The 21,576-nt window shown below is 44.6% G+C and overlaps 1 protein-coding gene across 2 annotated transcripts; it reads left to right on the top strand.

The window, feature by feature from the left end:
* The first annotated feature begins 49 nt into the window (after positions 1-49).
* LOC110508958 (heparan sulfate 2-O-sulfotransferase 1) lies at positions 50-19,594 on the top strand. Of its 2 annotated transcripts, none has more exons than XM_021589885.2 (7): positions 50-574; positions 14,601-14,845; positions 15,233-15,318; positions 16,190-16,328; positions 16,540-16,637; positions 16,962-17,119; positions 17,622-19,594. In XM_021589885.2, exons 1-7 carry the CDS (start codon positions 451-453, stop codon positions 17,846-17,848), a joined length of 1,077 nt encoding a protein of 358 aa, XP_021445560.2. In that variant the 5' UTR covers positions 50-450; the 3' UTR covers positions 17,849-19,594. The 2 variants fall into 2 exon arrangements, with proteins under 2 accessions (XP_021445560.2, XP_021445561.2); XM_021589886.2 differs by lacking the exon at positions 50-574 and adding an exon at positions 11,473-11,605.
* The last annotated feature ends 1,982 nt before the right edge of the window (positions 19,595-21,576 follow it).

The raw sequence follows: 21,576 nt of genomic DNA, 5'->3' as shown, positions 1-21,576 counted from the left end.
CCCCCGTGGCCCAATTCAAGAACTGTTTAAAATGTGTTCAATCGCATTTTAACAGACTTGACTGTTGACGAATGAAAAGCCTATTCCGTTTCGTGGATTGTTGGTTTCACCAATAGGGGGTTTGTAGTAATAAGTCCTCCGACGAAGGTAGGCGTGTTAAGTGAACTGAACGGGACAGCTCTACAGAGAAAGACTCGCAGAGACCGAGGAACACAAACCCGCTTCTGTTGACACCCTTGGGGGGGGACAACATCTCAACATCAAGAATACGGCATTGAGGTTGCATGCAGAGTATATTATAGTATGAAACATCATTTGGACCTGAGTGTGTTTCCTACTGCACAACCAGGGTTTTAACAGACACTCGTTCGCTCTGTAATTGACAATTCCATTACATTTTTATGTAGTATTTTCTAAACCTGGAATGACCTGTTCTTACTGGATTGTTTGATGGGGCTTCTAAGAATCATGATACCGCCCAAGTTTCAGCTTCTGGCGCTGTTGACATTCGCAGTGGCCATGTTCTTCTTGGAGAACCAAATCCAGAAGCTGGAGGAGTCTCGAGGAAAGCTAGGTAAGACTGCGGTCAAGCTGTCCTTATTCATCATGCCGTAGGTAAATGTGTCCGTGAGATGCAGTAGGGGTTGAACCATTGCTGAACATCTTGTCAGCTTGGTTGCCAATTTGCGGTTGACTTGTGACGACATCATTCGCGCTCCCCTTGGGAAGTGACAAACTGGCATTTTGAGGACAACGTGCAACTCGGGAACATCAACTACATTTTTAGTCAGGTTTAGTAAACGATTTGACAAACCTATTGTATAATGAGTTTGCCCTCTTTTACCATATGGTTGACCAGATCATGTGTGAACAGCAAGTAGAACCTGTGGCACCATTATCCCTCCAGTGGGTTAATGATTGATAGTGTAGTGATTGGGGGGGAACAACTAGGCTTGAACCATCAACCCAGCAGTTTTAGAGCTGGCGCAGTACAGCTTTTTGCCATGGAGGAGGTCCAGACCTCTTGGTAAACAGAGGTCATTACACTTTAAAATAAAAAGCAACCCTTGCATAATGCCTTTCAGAGCTGCATGGTTATCCCACCGCTGCCACCAAGATAGCAATTGAGAGTAAACTGGAGCCGGGCTTGGACCAAAGACCATGTGGTTACGGCAGAAGGGCTCTACCTCCTATCTCATTAAGCTTCAGATACCTCTTTACAGAACATGCAAGGATACAACAATAGCTGTGTGGAGGGAGACTTAAAATTTGAATGATGGCCATTCCAAGGTGATTTCATGTAAACATGCACTACGTGGGAATTAGAAAAGTCCACTATTTCAGCCCATTCAATGTGCATTCTATGTATGCATTATTATTTTCAACAACCATTTGCATGGTGGAATTGATCGTTCAGAGAAATGTCCTTGCTGTAGTGTGCTGTGTCACAGAAACCTTTATTCATGTAAACATGAGTTCCAAAAGAATGTGTTCTAAACAACCGGCACATTTCAACAAACTGTGATCAGAATTAATTATCATGGTGGTTCCTAACAAATATTGGGGAGGATATCTGAATGTTCTGGGTAGACATCAAAATCAACTACTGAAACAACACAGGGAATATCTAAATGCTTTTGGAGTGGGAAAAACACAAGATGCTAAAACAAGACCTAAAGGGAGCAGTCTCTTCCATTACAGCCTACACCAAGAATTCTATTGACTTGACAATGCGTCTGAATGATGCCTAGAGAGGGAAAACGTCTCTGTAAACTGGAGCCGTCAATTATATCCTGCATAGTCAAATAGCCTAGGTTTGAGGCAGGGCAACATGATGGATACCACTTGCTGTCCAACCAGGTGCTGATGCATTTCTCCCGTCTATATTGGGAAAACAAGCTGTATATTTATTAGCCACATTTTTTTTGTTTGGGGGGGGGGGGGGGGGGGGGGGAGACGCTCCAATATTGCCCATTTCCAACTTATTTTCTTATCTGCTTGTTACTTCACTCAGACGCTGAATCACTTTTCCTACTAGAAGTCTCCAGCACAGAAGCCACTGTGATTTGCTTCCAGGCTAATTGTGAGTGGTTTGGTAGTCTCTGCATAGATTGAAATCACCCCATAACGATCCATGTGTCTTGTAGCTAGCTTCATCTGTGTTATCTGGTGACATACAGTGCATTCGGAAAGTATTCAGACCCCTAGACTTTTTCCACATGTTGTTACGTTAGTCTTTTTCTAAAATTGATTAAATTGTTGTTGTTTTTATCCTTGTCAATCTACACACAATACTCCATAATGACAAAGCAAAACAGGTGTTTAGAATTTTTACAAATTTCAAAAAATTGTAAACATCATATTTTATATACGTATTCGGACCCTTTACTCAGTACTTTGTTGAAACACCTTTGGCAGCAATTACAGCCTCGAATCTCCTTGGGTATGACACTACAAGCTTGGCACACCTGTATTTGGGGAGTTTCTCCCATTCTTCTCTGCAGATCCTCTCAAGCCCTGTCAGGTTGGATGGGGAGCGTCGCTGTACAGCTATTTTCAGGTCTCCAGTCATGTTTGATCGGGTTCAAGTCCGGATTCTGACTGGGCCACTCGAGGACATTCAGAGACTTCTCTCGAAGCCACTCCTGCGTTGTCTTGGCTTTGTGCTTAGGGTCATTGTTCTGTTGGAAGGTGAACCTTCGCCCTAGTCTGAAGTCCTGAGGGCTCTGGAGCAGGTTTTCATCAAGGATCTCTCTGTACTTTGCTCCGTTCATCTTTCCCTCGATCCTGACTAGTCTCCCAGGCCCTGCCTCTGAAAAACATCCCCAGAACATGATGCTGCCACCACCATGCTTCACCGTAGGGATGGTGCCTGGTTTCCTCCAGATGGGACGCTTGGTATTCAGGCCAAAGAGTTCAATCTTGGTTTCATCAGACCAGAGAATCTTGTTTCTCATGGTCTGAGAGTCCTTTAGGGGCCTTTTGGCAAACTCCACGCGGGCTGTCATGTGCCTTTTACTGAGGAGTGGCTTCTGTCTGGCCACTCTACCATAAAGGCCTGATTGGTGGAGTGCTGCAGAGATGGTTGTCCTTCTGGAAGGTTCTCCCATCTCCACAGAGGAATTCTGGAGCTCTGTCAGAGTGACCATCGCGTTCTTGGTCACCTCCCTGACCAAGGCCCTTCTCCCCGATTGCTCAGGTTGGCCGGGCAGCCAGCTCTTGAAGGAGTCTTGGTGGTTCCAAACTTCTTCCATTTAAGAATGATGGAGGCCACTGTGTTCTTAGGGACCTTCAATGCTGCAGACATGTTTTGGTACCCTTCCCCAAATCTGTTCCTCGACACAATCCTTGCTCTGAGCTCTAGGGACAATTCCTTCGACCTCATGACTTGGCTTATACTCTGACATGCACTGTCAACTGTGGGATCTTATGTGGACAGGTGTGTGTTGAGTCTCATAGCGAAGGGTCTGAATATTTATGTAAATTAGGTATTTAAAAAAATATATATATATATATATATACATTTGCAAAAATGTGTATACCTCTTTTTGCTTTGTTACTATGGGGTATTGTGCGCAATGTTACCGCAAGCGTTGTACCGGAGTGAAACATCCTAAGTGAGGTTTTGTCTTTTATTTCTTACACTGCTTTAATAATTCATGAAAGAAAGGCTTTTTAATGCAAAGGAGAAAGGGTACTGTCCATGCACTGTGAATGTGTTTGGAGAGAGTGACACAATGATGTAGGAATGCCTTCTGCTCAACATTCATTCATAAAGAGTCAGACCTGAATTATCTTCCATTTCCATACTGGGCACCAACCTCCTTACTGCTGAGTGCCCTGGACAGGAATTTGCTCATGAAAAGATCTTGCCATCCACAGACTGACATCAAGTACTTTGAAAAGAGTTATACTATTTGATGTGATTGACAGTAGCTTTGAGCATGGCTTTAAAAAGTCAATCTCAATGCAGCGCAAGGAGGACCAGGATATCATCGCTGATGTGGTCAAGTTCCTAGTTCACATCTTGGACGTTTGAATGCTTTCAATTATAATAATGAATCTGAACATTATAAAAAGTCAAAATCCTGATACACTAATCAAATCAAACTTTGTCACATGCGCCGAATACAACAAGTGTAGACTTCACCGTGAAATGCTTACTTACAAGCCCTTAACCAACAGTGCAGTTCAAGAAGAGTTAAGAAAATATTTACTAAGTAGACTAAAATAAAAAGTAATAATAAAAAGTAACACAATAAGAATAACAATAATGAGGTTGTATACAGGGGCCACCGGTACCGAGTCAGTATGCGGGGGTACCGGTTAGTTGAGGTAATTTGTACATGTAGGTGGGGGTGAAGTAACTATGCATACATAATTAACAGCGAGTAGCAGCAGTGTACAAAAGGGAAGGGGGGTCAATGTAAATTGTTCGGTGGCGATTTTATTAATTGTTCAGCAGTCTTATGGCTTGGGGGTAGAAGCTGTTGAGGAGCCTCTTGGTCCTAGACTTGGCCCTCCGGTACTGCTTGCCGTGCGGTAGCAGAGAGAACAGTCTATAACTTGGGTGACTGGAGTCTCTGACAATTTTATGGGCTTTCCTCTGACCGCCTATTATATAGGTCCTGGATGGCAGTGATGTACGGGGCCGTTCGCACTTCCCTCTGTAGCGCCGTACAGTCAGATGCCGAGCAGTTGCCATAGCGGTGATGACCAGGCGGTGATGAAACCGGTCAGGATGCTCTCGATGGTGCAGCTGTAGAACCTTTTGAGGATTTAGGGACCCATGTCAAATCTTTTCAGTCTCCTGAGGGGCAAAGATTTTGTCATGCCCTCTTTATGACTGTCTTGGTATGTTTGGACTTGAGGTCGACCGATTGAATTGGAATGGCCGATTTTAATTAGGGCGTCAACCCAGACAGGAAGATCACATCAGTGATCACACCAACTTGACTCCCTCTGATCAAACTCTTGCCTCACCAAGTTCACACCTCAGCCACCTCCTCACTTTCAACAACTCCTCTTTCTTTCTCTCGCTCTCTCTTTTTCACCCTTATCCGGAGCACTCCTTTTGACACCATGAAGCTGTTTTTAGCCTCCCCAGGGTTATTAAATGGAGTCATACACTGGCAGTCTGCTGGTATTCACTAAATAGTGGTTACTGTACATCTCTATGTGTCTCAGCACTCTGAAACATGCCAATTGAGTGCCTAATGGATTGGATACCACTGTGGAAACACAGGTGTCAGGAATGGATTTGGTGTGGGCAGAGTACTAATGGACCTAAGCTCGAGCAGTTAGGGCCCTGATTGGTGTATTTATGGGCATTGGCTTGCACTTTAAAGAAGAATGTTTTCCCTTGAAGTTCTGTGCTACATTTCCGTGCACAGTTGCGGATGACTGACAGGCTAATCACGGTGCTATGAACTGTTTCGCACCCCGGAGTGTAATTGAGACCGCTCTCCTCGCGCCGCAGTGTTCCCTTGTCGGGTTTCCAAGGGGTTTGACGAACGATGCGGTCGGTGTGGTTAAGCATGCGTGAAAGCAGGTGGGTGACTTATCGCTTTTATAACACTGATCAACATCCCTCTGAGAGACCCAGCTGTAACAGAGCTTCTGTAGACGTATTGTAAGAATACCAAGCATCATTATAACTGATAATCATGTTACTTTTCATTCGAGTCCTTCCTTTGCCAATCAATAATCATAAACAGCCTCTTTATCTGGAGCCTGGGATGCTACTGTAGTGCAAGATGATAATCCCCTGTGGCCAAACAGGCCTTTCCCAATTTCCAATTTACATCCAAAAGCTATCTTCCTCTTCAAAGCTATGGGGGGAGGGGTGGGGTGTGGTGAGATTTAATTTTCATCTCAACACAGAAATATTTAAACCCCTGGCTGCTCACATCATAAGCCTTAACAAAAGGAGGGGAGAGAAACATGCCTGCAGCATTTTAAAACCAATTTCATCAGAGAATAGAGGGATAAGGTAGTCTGGCTGAACTGTTCCGCTCCTCTTGTCTGCATATACCTTCCATCTTGTATACAGCAGCTGAATAGAGCCTCACAGTGGAGGTGTCATAATAACCAGTAAAGGTGACTCTTATCAATATATTCGTCTCTATTTACTTTGATTCGAAAATGCTAATTTGCGTCAAAGTAGTCATCATGCAAAACTACAAATCCCTGCAGGCTTCTGCACGTCATCTCGAGCTGACAGTTTTGCTAATAGGTATTACACAAGACTGTTCACATAATTGTAATTTTAAAGAAATGTAGCCAATTTATTAATTACACATTTAGCTAACATTAGATAGTTAATCCAGAGATTCTTACCTTTGCCTCGATTCGGCAGTCTCGTTGTCACGTTCTGACCTTAGTTCTTTTGTTATGTTTTTGTTTGAGTATGGTCAGGGTGTGAGTTGGGTGGGTTGTCTATGTTAGTTTGTCTATGATTTTCTATTTCTGTGTTTGGCCTGGTATGGTTCTCAATCAGAGGCAGCTGTCAATCGTTGTCCCCGATTGAGAATCATACTTAGGTAGCCTGATTTCACCTTTGAGTTGTTGGTGATTATTTTCTGTTATGTGTCTGTCACCTTTCAGAACTGTTTTGTTTCTCCTTTGTTATTTTGTTTAGTGTTCTCGGTTTAATAAATATATGATGAACACTTAATACGCTGCACTTTGGTCCTCACCTCATTCCAACGACGATCGTGACAGAATCACCCACCACAACCGGACCAAGCAGCGTGGTACCCAGGAGCAGCGGGTTCTGGACTCCTGGACTTGGGAGGAGATCTTGGACGGTAAGGGAGCCTGGGTACAGCCGGGAGAATATCGCCGCCCCAGGGGAGAGCTGGAGGCAGCTAAAGCCGAGAGGCGGTGGTATGAGGAGGCAGCACGGCAGCGTGGCTGGGACGAGAGGCATCCCCAAAAATGTATTGGGGGGGTGGCACACGGGGAGTGTGGCTAAGTCAGGTAGGAGACCTGAGCCAACTCCCCGTGCTTACCGTCGAAAGAGGTGGACAGGGCAGGCACCGTGTTATGCCGTGAGGCGCACGGTGTCCCCGGTGCGCAGGCATAGCCCGGTGCGTTTACATAGCAGCGCCTCGTATCGGCCGGGGCTAGAGTGGGCATCGAGCCAGGTGCCATGAAGCTGGCTCAGTGCATCTGGTCTCCAGTGCGTCTCCTCGGGCCGGGTTACATGGCACCAGCCCTGCACATGGTGTCCCCGGTTCGCCAGCACAGCCCAGTGCGGTCTATTCCATCTCACCGCACTGGCCTGGCTACGGGGAGCATCCAGCCAGGTAGGGTTGTACAGGCTCGATGCTCGAGACCTCCAGTGCGCCTCCTGTCTATTCCGTGCCTCCTCCACACACCAGGCCTCCGGTGGCAGCCCCCCGCACCAGGCTGTCTTCGTCTCCTCCCTACAGGTGCTCCCGACTGCTCAGCGCTGCCAGAGTCTCCCGTCTGTCCTGAGCTGCCAGAGTCTCCCGTCTGTTCTGAGCTGCCAGAGTCTCCCGTCTGTCCTGAGCTGCCAGAGTCTCCCGTCTGTCCTGAGCTGCCAGAGTCTCCCGTCTGTCCTGAGCTGCCAGAGTCTCGCGTCTGTCCTGAGCTGCCAGAGTCTCCCGTCTGTCCTGAGCTGCCGGAGTCTCCCGTCTGTCCTGAGCTGCCGGAGTCTCCCGTCTGTCCTGAGCTGCCGGAGTCTCCCGCCTGTCCGGCGCTGCCGGAATCTCCCGTCCATTCGGACCCGTGGCTAGGGTCCCCAGTCCGAGGTTGGCGGCGAGGGTCGCCGTCCGGAGTCCGCACCTTTGGGGGGGGGGGGGTACTGTCACGTTCTGACCTTAGGAAGAAGAAACCCGTTACCCTCGTCCAGATCATCATGGCATTTGTAGTTCTTTATGATAGCCACATTAGCAGATAATTAGCATTTCATTTTGGGGGGGTAAATACAGACGAATATATTGATAAAAGTCACCTTGTCCTAGAGAACTGTACATGGTTATCAAAATGTCACGCCAGGGTAAGCCTACATGAAACACAGCCATAATTTTAAGTGTTTCTAAAATCCCCTATGGGAAAAATGTACAGTGGGGAAAAGATTGGAAACATTTCCTGTTTGATCGCTATGTTTTATGGGTATTATGACTCATACTGTGGTACTCTATCCTGGCTTGGCTTTCATCTGCTGTGGTACAGTGCATCTTGTAATATCAGCTCTGGAGGGGAACTGAAAGTTTCTCTGCTGCTGTGGCCCGCTCTCCTTGTCAGACTTTCTCTTCAGCATTGCATTGCACTGTGAGTGCTGGCAGTCTCGCACACAGTGTGCCGAGACTCTGGGGAGTGGGGACAGCCCCTCACCACAGAAGTGGTAGGTCACAGAAAGGCCAGTTGGAACACTTGAGATGTTCTTGTTCATGAATGATCTCAATCAATTCATTAACTGCTGCCATAGTTCATGTAGCCTGGTTAAACCAGACTGAATGCTGCGCTCTCCATTGTTCAGTCTGGTTTAACCAGGCTATAGTTCTTGAGGAGAAGTATTGAGAACCGCTTGTGACCATAGAGGAACATTTTTGGTGTCCGTTTCCTTCCTCCTACTTGGTTGCTATGACAGCCGATGATGGATCTGATCTCACAATTGACACCGGAGTTCTCTGTTGGGCTTCCTCTGTGGAGCTTTGGGTCCTATTAACCTATTAGCCACTCCTCATCTGTCCTATAAATAGCTGCCCTCAGAATTGCCCAAACATTTGTGGAGTTTTCCCTGGACTCCTGCCTATGCATTATTAACACTTATGGGGGAGAGAATCACATTTCTGTGTTGTACAATAACTAGCCTACACCTGCATTGTTATGTAAGCTGTTTATTTCTGTGATGTAATTTTTTTTAAACATTTGGACAGTAATACAGTTTCTCACGTGAACAGTTTGCCGTACCATTTCTTAAGTGGTGGTGGACATGGAGAAATGGCTGCTGTCTCTCTTCCTGTGATTCTGGAGAGATGGTGTTATTGACAGAACCTGATATTTCCCCCCATATTTCAAGCAGTAGGCTAATTACCCTGCTTAGTCAATGACAAATCCTGCCAAGAGATCCAGACAAATCAATTGTCCACTCCACAGAGCAGCCCTTGCCAAGGCATAGAATTATTAGGCTGTAAAGCCTGCCATCTGTGTAAATTATCATCTCAAATAACTGCCAGTTTTTGATGGGCGAAACTGAAGCTCTTTTTTTTCCGATTATCGTATAAACTCACCTTGTCAGATAAAATGAGCTTTGATTGTCATGCCATTTATCCGCCGCCATCACCTCATGTTTCAGCATGATAATGTCCCAAGGATCTGTACAGAAAATGTCCCAGTTCTTCCATGGCCTGCATGCTCACTAGACCCGTTGACCATGTTTGGCATGCAATGGATCGACATGTACGACAGCGTGTTCCAGTTCCCGTCAATATCCAGCAACTTCACACAGCCATTGAAGAGGAGTCAGAGAACATTCCACAGGCCACAATCAACAGTCTGATCAACTCTATGCGAAGGAGATGTGTCGCGCTGCATGAGGCAAATGGGGGTCACACCAGATACTGACTGGTGTTCTGATCCACGCCCCTACATTTTGTTTATTAAGGTTTCTGTGACCAAGAGACTCATATCTGTATTCCCAGTCATGTGAAATCCATAGATTAGGGCCTAATTAATTTATTTTAGTTGACTGATTTCCTTATATGAACTGTAACTCTTTTAAAAATGGTTGCATGTTGTGTTTTATATTTTTGTTCAGTGTAATATAAACTAACCCTAATAATTTTTGGGATTGTAAAAACTAAAAACCAGATGTAAAGTATGTAGAAAATATAATGGAACAATATCATTTTTTTAATTAAGATCATCTTTGAGAACTAACAATCACCACCAGACGGGAGAATCTACAATTCCAAAAATGCCACGGCATGGGGCCCCCATTGCTGTTTGTTATAATGTTTGAGTCACTCAGATAGCATAAGGCCGTGGTCGGCAACCTTTTCTGAGTCAAGATCACTTTCGCAGTCAAAAAGCAAGTAGAGATTTACCACTCAGATAAAAACAATACTAATAACAATTACAAACCTGACTTAAAAAATGTAAGCCTATGCAACATGAATAAACTTAGTTGTCACAGCATATTGGCTTTGTGCTTGGCCTGCTAATATTGTTCTGCTAAGACCATATTATATTTCACAACGAGCTTTGATAACAGAATATATCAGTTGGTGTATCACTTGCGATGCACAGCTTTGCATAAATTGAAATTAATTCGCTTTTTTATTTGACTGGAATGATGATACCTGCAGCTGATGGTCAGTCTCAGCGAAGGGAGGGAGAGGGCAGTAGAGGGTCTGCCTCTCCCTGTCCCCGTTCACTCCTTTCCTCCGGTGAGACTGACCAGAGAGGGGACACCTTCCTTCCCCTGAAGGCAACTGGAATTGCACCACATTACTTCTACCCTCAGGCACAAATGTATGTTGTTCCTTTGACTAAAGAAAGTGAAATATTCCTCGATATTAAAATACACATGACGAGCTGCTTATAATAAAAACACAAGCCTATCGATACACTTGGCTACTAATTACTTGCAGCTGCAGTGCAAGAAGAGGTAGTGAGAGGCGAGTGTTATGCTTTGTGAAAGTGTTGGAGAAAAGAAAGTGTTGACAGTGCTGAATAAAAACAAATAACTCACTCATAAAAACAGCAGCTCTATGCTTTTTTTATTTGGCAGTTTCTCTCTGGTCATGATTTAAAAGTTGTGAAATCTCGTGCAGGCTAGTATCCAACTGTGGTTTCTTGGAAGCTATAGGCATGGTGATTGGAGCCATCCGATTGGCCAGCGCAGTAGGCGCACTTGATTTAACTACAGCTCTCCTGGTCCGCCAGGTAGGTGGAGTTTGCCCCTTCAGACAAATGAAATGGTTAAAAAATGGGAACACTTTGCCTACCCGGCACAGGGCTTCTGAATCAAGTGCACCTTCCGGCAAAAGTGCAAAGTCAAATACCAAATCAAGGAGCCCAACATTTTGTCTCTTCAGCCAAGAGCGCTTCTAAAACCGTGCCATTGGTCAGGTCCACTACCATGGGGCGTGACCAATGGCACTCTGTTCTAGTCAGTCCCAATCAAGAACCTCCCTAAAAACTGACTGCAGAGGGCATGTTTTGTCTGCTGACAAGATTTTTGGTCTGGTTTCACTGACCATATAGGCTTGTGTTTTCTCCCATGAGGAAAATAGGCTACTTTAACAAGATACCTTGCCTGTTAGAAATGGGCTGCTTCCACACACAGATTTATATTGGCATGTGGAAATAGAGCATGTGAGTGCTTAGTTATTCAGTTTCCACTGCACCTCTGTTGATGCCAGCAAAATATCTCCACTTGCTTGGGCTAAACTGTACTAACCATCCGAGTGTCGTTTCTCATTTTCTGCCTTGTGTCTTCACCGGGCTCGGCCCAGCCGTCTCTCTCCCAGCTGTCTACACCTTAGCCGCCAGGCTAGACTTGAATGAGAGCTTTCATGGGCCATGAATGCAGCAGTTGTCTCCAAGCCAGGAACCCCCCCCAGCTACGGTAATCTGTCCTAAAAAGAGCACTTAAGGAATTAAATTGTAACTCATGGTGCCTCCGTCATTTATTTGCAAACACTGCAAGATTGTGATGAGGTGTCTGTGTCATGCATTAGTTTGAAACAGTAGTTCTGTACAGTCGTTGATGAAGCATTTAGTTGAACAGGCTTCTTTTGGATCCCCTGTTCCTGCAGCTGTGAAAGGCTAGCCCAAGGGTCTCTTGTACAATATGCTTGAAATTACTAATCACACACTCCTATTACCACCTGGCTGTGTTTGCACTCTGGTAAATAAATATTGCAGGTGCCACAGGCCACATCAAAAGCTTACTGTATTTAAATAAATAAAAAATACCACTTCATATTTATTTTTTTCCAGCAGCAACCTAGATCTCCTCCCTGTCGTACTCCATTGATTTTGCAATCCAGCGCTACTGAAGCAGAACCATACAAGGCTTCTAGCTCTCAGGCTCTCTATTACCCCTCAGCCTAGGCTTGTGCTCGAGAGGCTAACCCGCTCAGGGATGAAGAGCTGCGGAGTATGATGGATGTATGAGCTGCCTGGAGAAGGGATCATCTTCTCCCCTGTTTTTATTATCCCATAAGATCGTATGAGACACCATAACACACGACAAACTGTCATATTCACGGATTTCCCGCCCAAGACGAATGATGATTGGAAATGGGCAATTCTAATCTAGCGTGAAATTGTTTTAGTAAATATTGCTATCTCGGGTGGCGTTCTAGAATATGTATTCAGAACAATGAGCATCGGCTTAGTTGTTGTAGTGTTTAAGACTGTGTTGCCAGTTCCACCATAGGTCATAATTAGCTGGAAATGGCGAGGGGGGAACCAACGGAAATGGTGACTGAATGGAAGCACACTGTGTGGCCAGGGTGATTCATCAATACAGAGCGGGTCTTTGTCCACTAATTAAATGACCTCCGACTCGACCATTAGCTTAAGTGTGTGTGTGTGGCGCCCTCTGCTTGGACACAGTGGGGTTTTAACTAAGCTTGTTCAACACAATGGACTACAATAAACTGTACCTCCCTGTTAATTGTTGGCACTGAACACAATGCCCTGAACTAGTGGCTTGGGGCCTGTTTAAGTTCAGCTCATTATGTTTTAGGACTAGGGAGTGCTGATTCTGATTCAGTTGTTACAGACCGTGACTACTGTCTCCAATGTTAGGACGCTCTGTGGGAATACGCTAAGGTCTAGGCCTAGAGATCTGGGCTCCACATAAGGCTGCGTTCAGACAGGCAGCCCAATTTTTTTGGATCATTTTCGGAGCTGATCTGATTGATCAAAATACCAATTGGTGAAAAAAAATCTGAATTTGGCTGGCTGTCTAAACGCAGACCATATTTATCTATGTTCATCATGACGACAGACGACCATAGACTGCCACCTGTCACAGCCCAGTATCGTGGCTAGCACCAGTTGCTAGCACGGTTGGTTAGCACTAGCTTTGATCAGTGGGACATTAGCAGCTGCCTGGGAGGGTGTAAAAAGGGAGGGGGCGGTGCGTTGTATGTGGGGATGGCAAAGGGGGTTTGGGGGTTGGGAGTGCAGTGTGATCACAGATGACACCTTATTCTCTGTACCAGCTGCCAGCACGGCTAGGCATGACCTGGCATGGCCTGGCATGGCTTGGCATTCCCATATGTATTAGATGCTGGAGTGTTGATCTGTTCCAGCACAGATCTGAGCCAATGTCACCACTAGTCAATCTGAGACTGATTTAGACCTGGGATAGGAAAGCCAAACGGAAATGGCTCAGGCCTACAGCGTTGTCTGTTTATTCACAGTTAGTCACATACATTTCTATCTGATACAGCTACTGTAAGGTCAGCAGGTAGCCTAGTGTTTAAGAGCTTTGGGACAGTAACCTAAAGGTCGCTGGTTCGAATCCCCAAGTCGTTTAGGTGAAAAATCTGTCAATGTGACCTTGAGCAAGGCACTTAACCCAAATTGCCCCTGTAAGTCGCTAAATGACTCAAATCTAAATGATATATAGAGAGGACATGGTTCTCTATTCCCATTCCCAGAAAGATGATAGTATTTAGGCCATGCATACTCAGACACATCTGTTAAGTTACACAGAGGTGAGATAGCCAGATTTGTGCAATATACGACTGATTGTTGTCCTATGGACAGAGTCTCCCACCTCAGCTGTAGATCTCTGCAGTTCATCCAGAGTGATCATGGGCCTCTTGGCTGCATCTCTGATCCGTCTTCTCCTTGTATGAGCTGAAAGTTTAGAGGGACGGCCAGGTCTTGGTAGATTTGCAGTGGTCTGATACTCCTTCCATTTCAATATTATCGCTTGCACAGTGCTCCTTGGGATGTTTAAAGCTTGGGAAATCTTTTTGTATCCAAATCCGGCTTTAAACTTCTTCACAACAGTATCTCGGACCTGCCTGGTGTGTTCCTTGTTCTTCATGATGCTCTCTGCGCTTTTAACGGACCTCTGAGACTATCACAGTGCAGGTGCATTTATACGGAGACTTGATTACACACAGGTGGATTGTATTTATCATCATTAGTCATTTAGGTCAACATTGGATCATTCAGAGATCCTCACTGAACTTCTGGAGAGAGTTTGCTGCACTGAAAGTAAAGGGGCTGAATAATTTTGCACGCCCAATTTTTCAGTTTTTGATTTGTTAAAAAAGTTTGAAATATCCAATAAATGTCGTTCCACTTCATAATTGTGTCCCACTTGTTGTTGATTCTTCACAAAAAAATACAGTTTTTAATGTTTATGTTTGAAGCCTGAAATGTGGCAAAAGGTCGCAAAGTTCAAGGGGGCCGAATACTTTCGCAAGGCACTGTATGTCGGGTTTATTTGCCACTGTGTGGTATTGGCGTAGTTGAGCCTGAGACAATGGAAGCGGTAAGGCCACTGTTAGCACACTGTTGCTAACAGAATATAGGTCCTCATGTGGGTGAACTATCCCTTTAACTCATCTTCCTCCTCTTCCTCTGTACAGAACGGGCCATCGCGAGGCACGAGGTGCGTGAGATCGAGCAGCGGCACACACAGGATGGCCTACGGGAGCGGGAGGCCCCCTCGGTGGCCGACAGCGAGGACGTGGTGGTTATCTACAACCGCGTGCCCAAGACGGCCAGTACCTCCTTCACCAACATCGCCTACGACCTGTGTGGCAAGAACCACTACCACGTGCTGCACATCAACACCACCAAGAACAACCCGGTCATGTCCATGCAGGACCAGGTGAGAGGGTGAGGCCAGAGGCAAATCTCAACGGTCAATGGCACTCGTAGCTGATTAGAGAAAATGTTGCACCCAGTGGAGGCTGGTGGGTGGAGAAATTGTAGGACAGGCTCATTGAAATGGCTGGAATGGAATGAATATAAAGATATCAAACAATGGGTTTCTTCCATTCCAGCCATTAAAATGAGCCAGTCCTCTGTTTTAATGTCACACCAGCCGTCACTGATCGCACACTAATGTGGCAATGTTTGACCTCTGTGGAAGAGGGCGAGAGACGGAGAGACATGGAGAGATAGCAAGTGGGAGGGGGGAAAGTGGGAGGGTGATATTGAAGAAGGGATTGCATTGGCACATATCATGTATCAATTGTCTTGTCTATCTGCTCAGGTGCGGTTTGTGAAAAACGTGACAGAGTGGAGGGAGATGAAGCCGGCGTTCTACCACGGTCACGTTTCTTTCCTGGACTTTACAAAGTGAGTGCCCCCTCTCCACTGTAGAACACATCTTACCAGATAGACTTTTGCTGCTGTCTCCCCCTTGTGGTCTTATAGAATACTACATTAATACAACATTAGAGTGTAACATTCAGAACAGATAAAATGCAACTCTCTATAGAAGGGATATGTCTTTAAATCATGTGAAAATGAACCTGTCATGGCAGGTTGAAGCTTTACATCTGCAACACTGCCCTATTGAACAGGGCCCAGATTCACATCTTGATGTAATGTCATTAAAGGATCTCTCTTTTGATCCAGGTCCTATTGAACAGGGCCCAGATTCACATCTTGATATAATGTCATTAAAGGATCTCTCTAGGTTAAATCAAATGTACTGTATTCTTATCTCTCTCTTTTGATCCAGGTCCTATTGAACAGGCCCCAGATTAACATCTTGTCTATTCATAGATCATCTTCGATTTAATGACACATGATCTTTGTGATATGCGTAACGTGTGTCTGGCGCATCGTAACGTGCGGGTGGCGCATCGTAACGTGCGGGTGGCGCATCGTAACGTGCGGGTGGCGCATCGTAACGTGCTGGTGGAGCATCGTAACGTGCTGGTGGAGCATCGTAACGTGCTGGTGGCGCATCGTAACGTGCTGGTGGCGCATCGTAACGTGCTGGTGGCGCATCGTAACGTGCTGGTGGCGCATCGTAACGTGCTGGTGGCGCATCGTAACGTGCTGGTGGCGCATCGTAACGTGCGGGTGGCGCATCGTAACGTGCTGGTACGCATCGTAACGTGCGGCTGGCGCATCGTAACGTGTGGCTGGTGCATCGTAACGTGCTGGTGGCATTTCATTATACCATCTATTCTTACACTCGCTCTCTGTTTTGACGCAGGTTTGGAGTAAAGAAGAAGCCCGTCTACATCAATGTGATCCGCGACCCCATCGAGCGCCTGGTGTCCTACTACTACTTCCTGCGTTTTGGGGACGACTACCGGCCCGGCCTGCGGCGCCGGAAACAGGGGGATAAGAAGGTCAGTCTGCAACCCTCCTGATTATTTTCTAGCAACTAGTGTATTCGTGATTAACACTGTAAAATATTGTTAAAATTATGCCTACGCTAAAGCTACAATCTGGGAGAGAGAAAAAATCCCTGCAAACTATTATTATATATACAATGTATTTGAACAGTAGAACACGCTTCCATAGGCAATTCTGTCTTTGATTGTCATTGATGTGTTTCAGACCTTTGATGAGTGTGTGTCGGCGGGAGGCTCAGACTGCGCCCCGGAAAAGCTGTGGCTGCAGATCCCCTTCTTCTGTGGTCACTACTCTGAGTGCTGGTATGTACCCCTCCTTATGTTTCATCCACAACATGCATTCTTAACCTATAACCCCATTACACACTTCTTAATGGGCTGATATATGAACAGTAGAACACCAAACATGAACTCCTTTAAAATATAACTTACATGCTATATTGCATGTCTTTGTTTTCTAGAGGCGTTTATTTGCTTTTTCTCTCTTGTGATATGTATCGTTCTCTTCTCTCTAGCTCATCTGTTGAGAATGCGAGACTAGCCTATTTTGCTCGATGTACAGGTGATGAAAAAATAACTTTATAAATGCATTTAATTGATAACATGATTGATTGACATCTCTTGTAGGAATGTGGGCAGTCACTGGGCCCTGGAGCAGGCCAAGTATAACCTGGTCAATGAGTACCTGCTGGTGGGGGTGACAGAGGAACTGGAGGACTTTGTTATGATGCTGGAGGCGGCGCTGCCACGCTTCTTCAGGGGCGCCACAGAGCTCTACAGAACAGGTACTGTACCAGAGACGCCACCATGCCTCTTGAGATGACCTTTGACATTGACTGTATTCATTACTTTGTCAACTAAGCAGAAATTGATGTCTTTGTTTTCTGTCTTTTTAAAGCTTTTTAAAGAAAAGTTATAGTGTCAGCATACTCAAATAGATTAATATGTATTTTGAGTCTTTGTAAATCGTATGTGGAATGATTACGTACCTATTTCTGAACGTGCACTTAGCTGTACCTTTGCACATGAGAGGTGATTTTCTGTGCAAACAAAACAACATTTTCACTTGTTATTCCCCTGAGCAATTCTCACCTTTTTAACAGCTCTAAAAATAAATATGCAAGTGCCTCTACATTTATTACATTAGATCTTTTTTATATATATATATATATATATATATATATATATATATATATATATATATATATATATATACCATTTTTAACTAAACAAAAATCCAAGGGCCACCTGGATTGGTAGTGATGCCATATGCCCCTTCCCCCACAGGGAAGAAATCCCATCTGAGGAAGACGAGTGAGAAGAAGCCGCCGACCAAGGAGTCCATCGCCAAGCTGCAGCAGTCGGCCATCTGGAAGATGGAGAACGAGTTCTACGAGTTTGCCCTGGAGCAGTTCCAATTTGTCCGGGCTCACGCCGTCCGGGAGAAGGATGGGGAACTCTACCTGCTGGCCCAGAACTTCTTCTACGAGAAGATCTACCCCAAAACTAACTAACTAATGCACATGGAAGATGGACCATTCATCTAGGCTTCATCCCGTAGTCACATACACTGGACAGAGGAGAAGAGGAAGACTAATATAATCAGTGGGTCTGTGGAACTGTCTGTGTTGGACGTTAGTCAGCAGTTTCTGAATGTCGCCCACTTAACTAACTGACTCCTCCTCCTCGTCTCCATAGTAGCCGACAGAACTAGGAAGTGGCCTCTTCCTGGTGCGAGATCATGCCAATAGGTCATGTTCCCACCAGCATTCCAGGTCCAGGACTCCCTTTATACTTCCAGGTGAAAGGTCACAGGAGTGGTATGCTCGACGGACACATGACAGGAGACGAGTCTACTTGGCAGCTGCCCATGTTCTCTTTCTTCTGATCACATGATTTATATTTTCCGTCCAAGGGGAGGGGTTTTATTGGCCGTGTTCTGTTTGGTTTAGTTTTTGTGGTTTATTCTACTTTACTATCATCGTCTATGGGAACATTGTCGACCCAGTTTTATACGTTAAGAGGGTGTCATTTTTAATGTTGTAACCCTCCCACTAATAACTTAAAAGTTGACTACTATGTTATCTTGGAGTTTACCTATATGAACTGCAGACATTTTTCCAAAATCTAAATCCTGTGACCTCCATAGACTTGAGTGACAGATGCACCCTGTTCACGACTGTGGTACTACTATTTAGTGTTTGATACTATACTATACTTATTTAGTTGTTTTCTGACTCTTTCACCCGGTTGGAATATTGCTAGGAGGAATGTGAAGTGTTTGCACATGATTTAATTAAACTAAGGAAGAAGACAGACAACCGACCATTTAGCTGCTGTACAAAATACTAATTTAAATCTGGATCAAACAGTTATTCTATATCAAGAGGACTTACTATTATTACCTTATTTCAGCTCTGGTATAACACATTTAGTTAATGAGCCATTTATAGATTTTTCTCTCGACTTTTGTTATTTTCTCTATATTGGCAAGAGACCATTTAATTTTTGTGCTTTTACTGTCATAACCCAAAGATCTCCCAAATCTGTTGTTTTGCTGCTTTAAACTCATGAACTTGCTGAATTTCTTGACATGATATTTGATGACTGAATTTAGATGTTATTTTGCTATTCCCCTTAGGATCATAACTGGCAACCCATTTTCATTAAATTTGTATGGTTATTATGTAAGACTATAACCTAACCAAACCCATGCGTGCACTGCAAACTGCTGACACTGCTAATGCCAATTTCGGTTAATCTATTGATGGCCTGCTAATACAGACACTGATCAGATCATCTCTGTGACTCAGCCCAGCAACAGTGACTGCAGTGCTGGAGCACTAGAACAGCCTACAACAGCGTTGTGAAGAAGTGACTTTCCCAACTAATCAGGCCCCATCCCAGACGTTGAGGCAGCAGAAGTACTAAAAGCAAAGGGATTTTGTTCACAGGGGACTATAAAAGAGAGGTCGACTCCCCGAGGTGAGTTGTAATGTTGGCATGGTAGGCAGGCAGTAAAAACCAAACATTGAGATCATGTCAGACACATTGCTTGTGTTCTCATGTCATTAAAGAGGCACTTCACCATGTGACATCAGGAGTCATTTTCTTAGTCATCTTTTCTTTTCTTTTTACTACAGAACGCTGTTACTGTACGGTGCTAAAGGGAATGAATATGTGAGGTGAGGTACAAAAGTAGTGAAGCGTCCCTTTTTAAGGTCTGTTAAACAGAAAGTATTGTAGTTTTTGTTACATGGCATATTGTGTATTCCTCCCTAGACACCCCAAAACATTCTCTCCCTCTCTGTTGCAGATTTATCTGCTGGAATGTCAACCTCACAATGTTTTTGTTATTCTGTCGTTCTCATGTTTTTATTGTTTTATATATATATATATCACACACACATTTAAAAACTGAAATGCCCATGACTGAGTGCTTTTAATGTCATTCTTCATTAGTACATTGATCGATGAAAATGTTAAAGGCTGCTGTTCTTACTGCATACTGTAGAGGGAGCTCATTCGCTATCGTGTCTTCACTCTGCCTGGAGTGAAGACATCTACGGGAGACATTATCCAGTCCATGGTGATGTGGTATGTGTGATGGAAATAGCAAATTAACACTTGGATACTGTAAGTTTAAAGAGATGAATCAGGCTAGGTGCTTTCCCCCCCCCCCCAGCTATTCAAAATAGCTTTAGCCTCAAATCAAATCTTTGTTCCATAGGTTGAGGTCATGACTGCACCACTGCAACACTTGTATTGTTAGTGTAGACCAGATCCAACCCTCCCTATACCATCACTGGCAACTGCCAATAGTGTAATGAGGTATGCATGCAATTGTCTATGTACAGTGCTGTGAAAAAGTATGTCTTTGATATATTTGGACATATGGATAGTTCATGTTAATTTCAAACTATTGACAAATAGAGTTAACCTAATTGAACATTTTAACAGTGACAAATAACACTTTGCAATTCAAATAAACAGAAATCCAATTTTCCTTGTGTGGAAAAAGTTAGTACACCCCTACATGTGTCATCCCATCAAATGGCTCAAATTAGAACCTGGTGCACCAAAACAGGTGCAAATGATTAGAACCCCATCAGAGTAACTTGGAGGGTACATAAAGATCAGAAACGTGGTCTGGTTTGGTCTTAACCATACAGGTATGTGATAGACTTGCCTAATTAAATACATAAATAAATAGGCCAAGATCAAAAGAGCTCTCTGTGGCCCTCCGAAGAAAGATTGTTGATGACTAGAGTCTGGGAGGAGTTACAAAGCCTGTTCCAAGCAATTTGAAGTCAATCATTCCACAGTCCGACAGATCATCTACAAATGGAGAAAATTCCAGACCACTGGCAATCTATCTAGGACAGGCCGTCCCACCAAATTCAGCCCAAGAGCCGACCGAAAGATGCTCAAAGAAGTCTCTAAGAACCCCAGGGCAACATCAAGGGATCTACAGGCATCTTGCAACAATCAATGTCGAAGTGCATGAGTCAACTGTCAGAAAGAGACTGCACAAACTTGGCCTACATGGGAGGTCAGGAAGGAAGAAGCCCCGGCTTTCAAAAAAATTATATAAATGGACGACTGAAGTTTACCAGACAGCACCTGGGTGAAGAACAAGACTACTGGAACAATGTGCTCTGGACAGACAAGTCAATGGTGGAGTTGTTTGGGCGCAATGCCAGGCGTCATGTTTGGCAAAAACAAAATACTGCCTTTGAACAGAATAACCTTATACCAACCATAAAGCATGGTGGAGGGGGCATTATGGTTTAGGGCTGCTTTGCTGCTTCAGGGCCTGGCAAACTTGCCATCATTGAGTCACCCATCAATTCACATTGTACCAGAGAATACTTGAGGAGAATGTGAGGCCATCTGTCAAAAGGCTGAAGCTGAACCGAAAATGTATCTTGCAATAGGACAATTGATCCAAAACACTCCAGCAAATCCTTAATTGAATGGCTCAAAAATAAGAAATGGAGGGTTATGGAATGGCCGAATCAAAGCCCAGATCTCAATCCTATTGAAATGCTGTGGGGGGACTAGAAGCGGTCTGTAATGCAATAAATCCCTCAAACATCACACAGTTGAAGCAATTCTGTAAGGAACAGTGACCAAAAATTCCTCCCAGTCGATGGAAGAGGCTGATAGACAGTTACAAGAAATGCCTACATGACGCTATTTCATGCTAGGGGTGTACTTGTTTTTTTCTGCACAAGGAAAT

This window comes from Oncorhynchus mykiss, chromosome 28 (genome assembly GCF_013265735.2).
Source record: "Oncorhynchus mykiss isolate Arlee chromosome 28, USDA_OmykA_1.1, whole genome shotgun sequence".
In the NCBI taxonomy this organism is placed as follows: Eukaryota; Metazoa; Chordata; class Actinopteri; order Salmoniformes; family Salmonidae; genus Oncorhynchus; species Oncorhynchus mykiss.
Note: the sequence above shows the minus strand (reverse complement) of the source record. Positions and strands in the feature narration are given on the sequence as shown.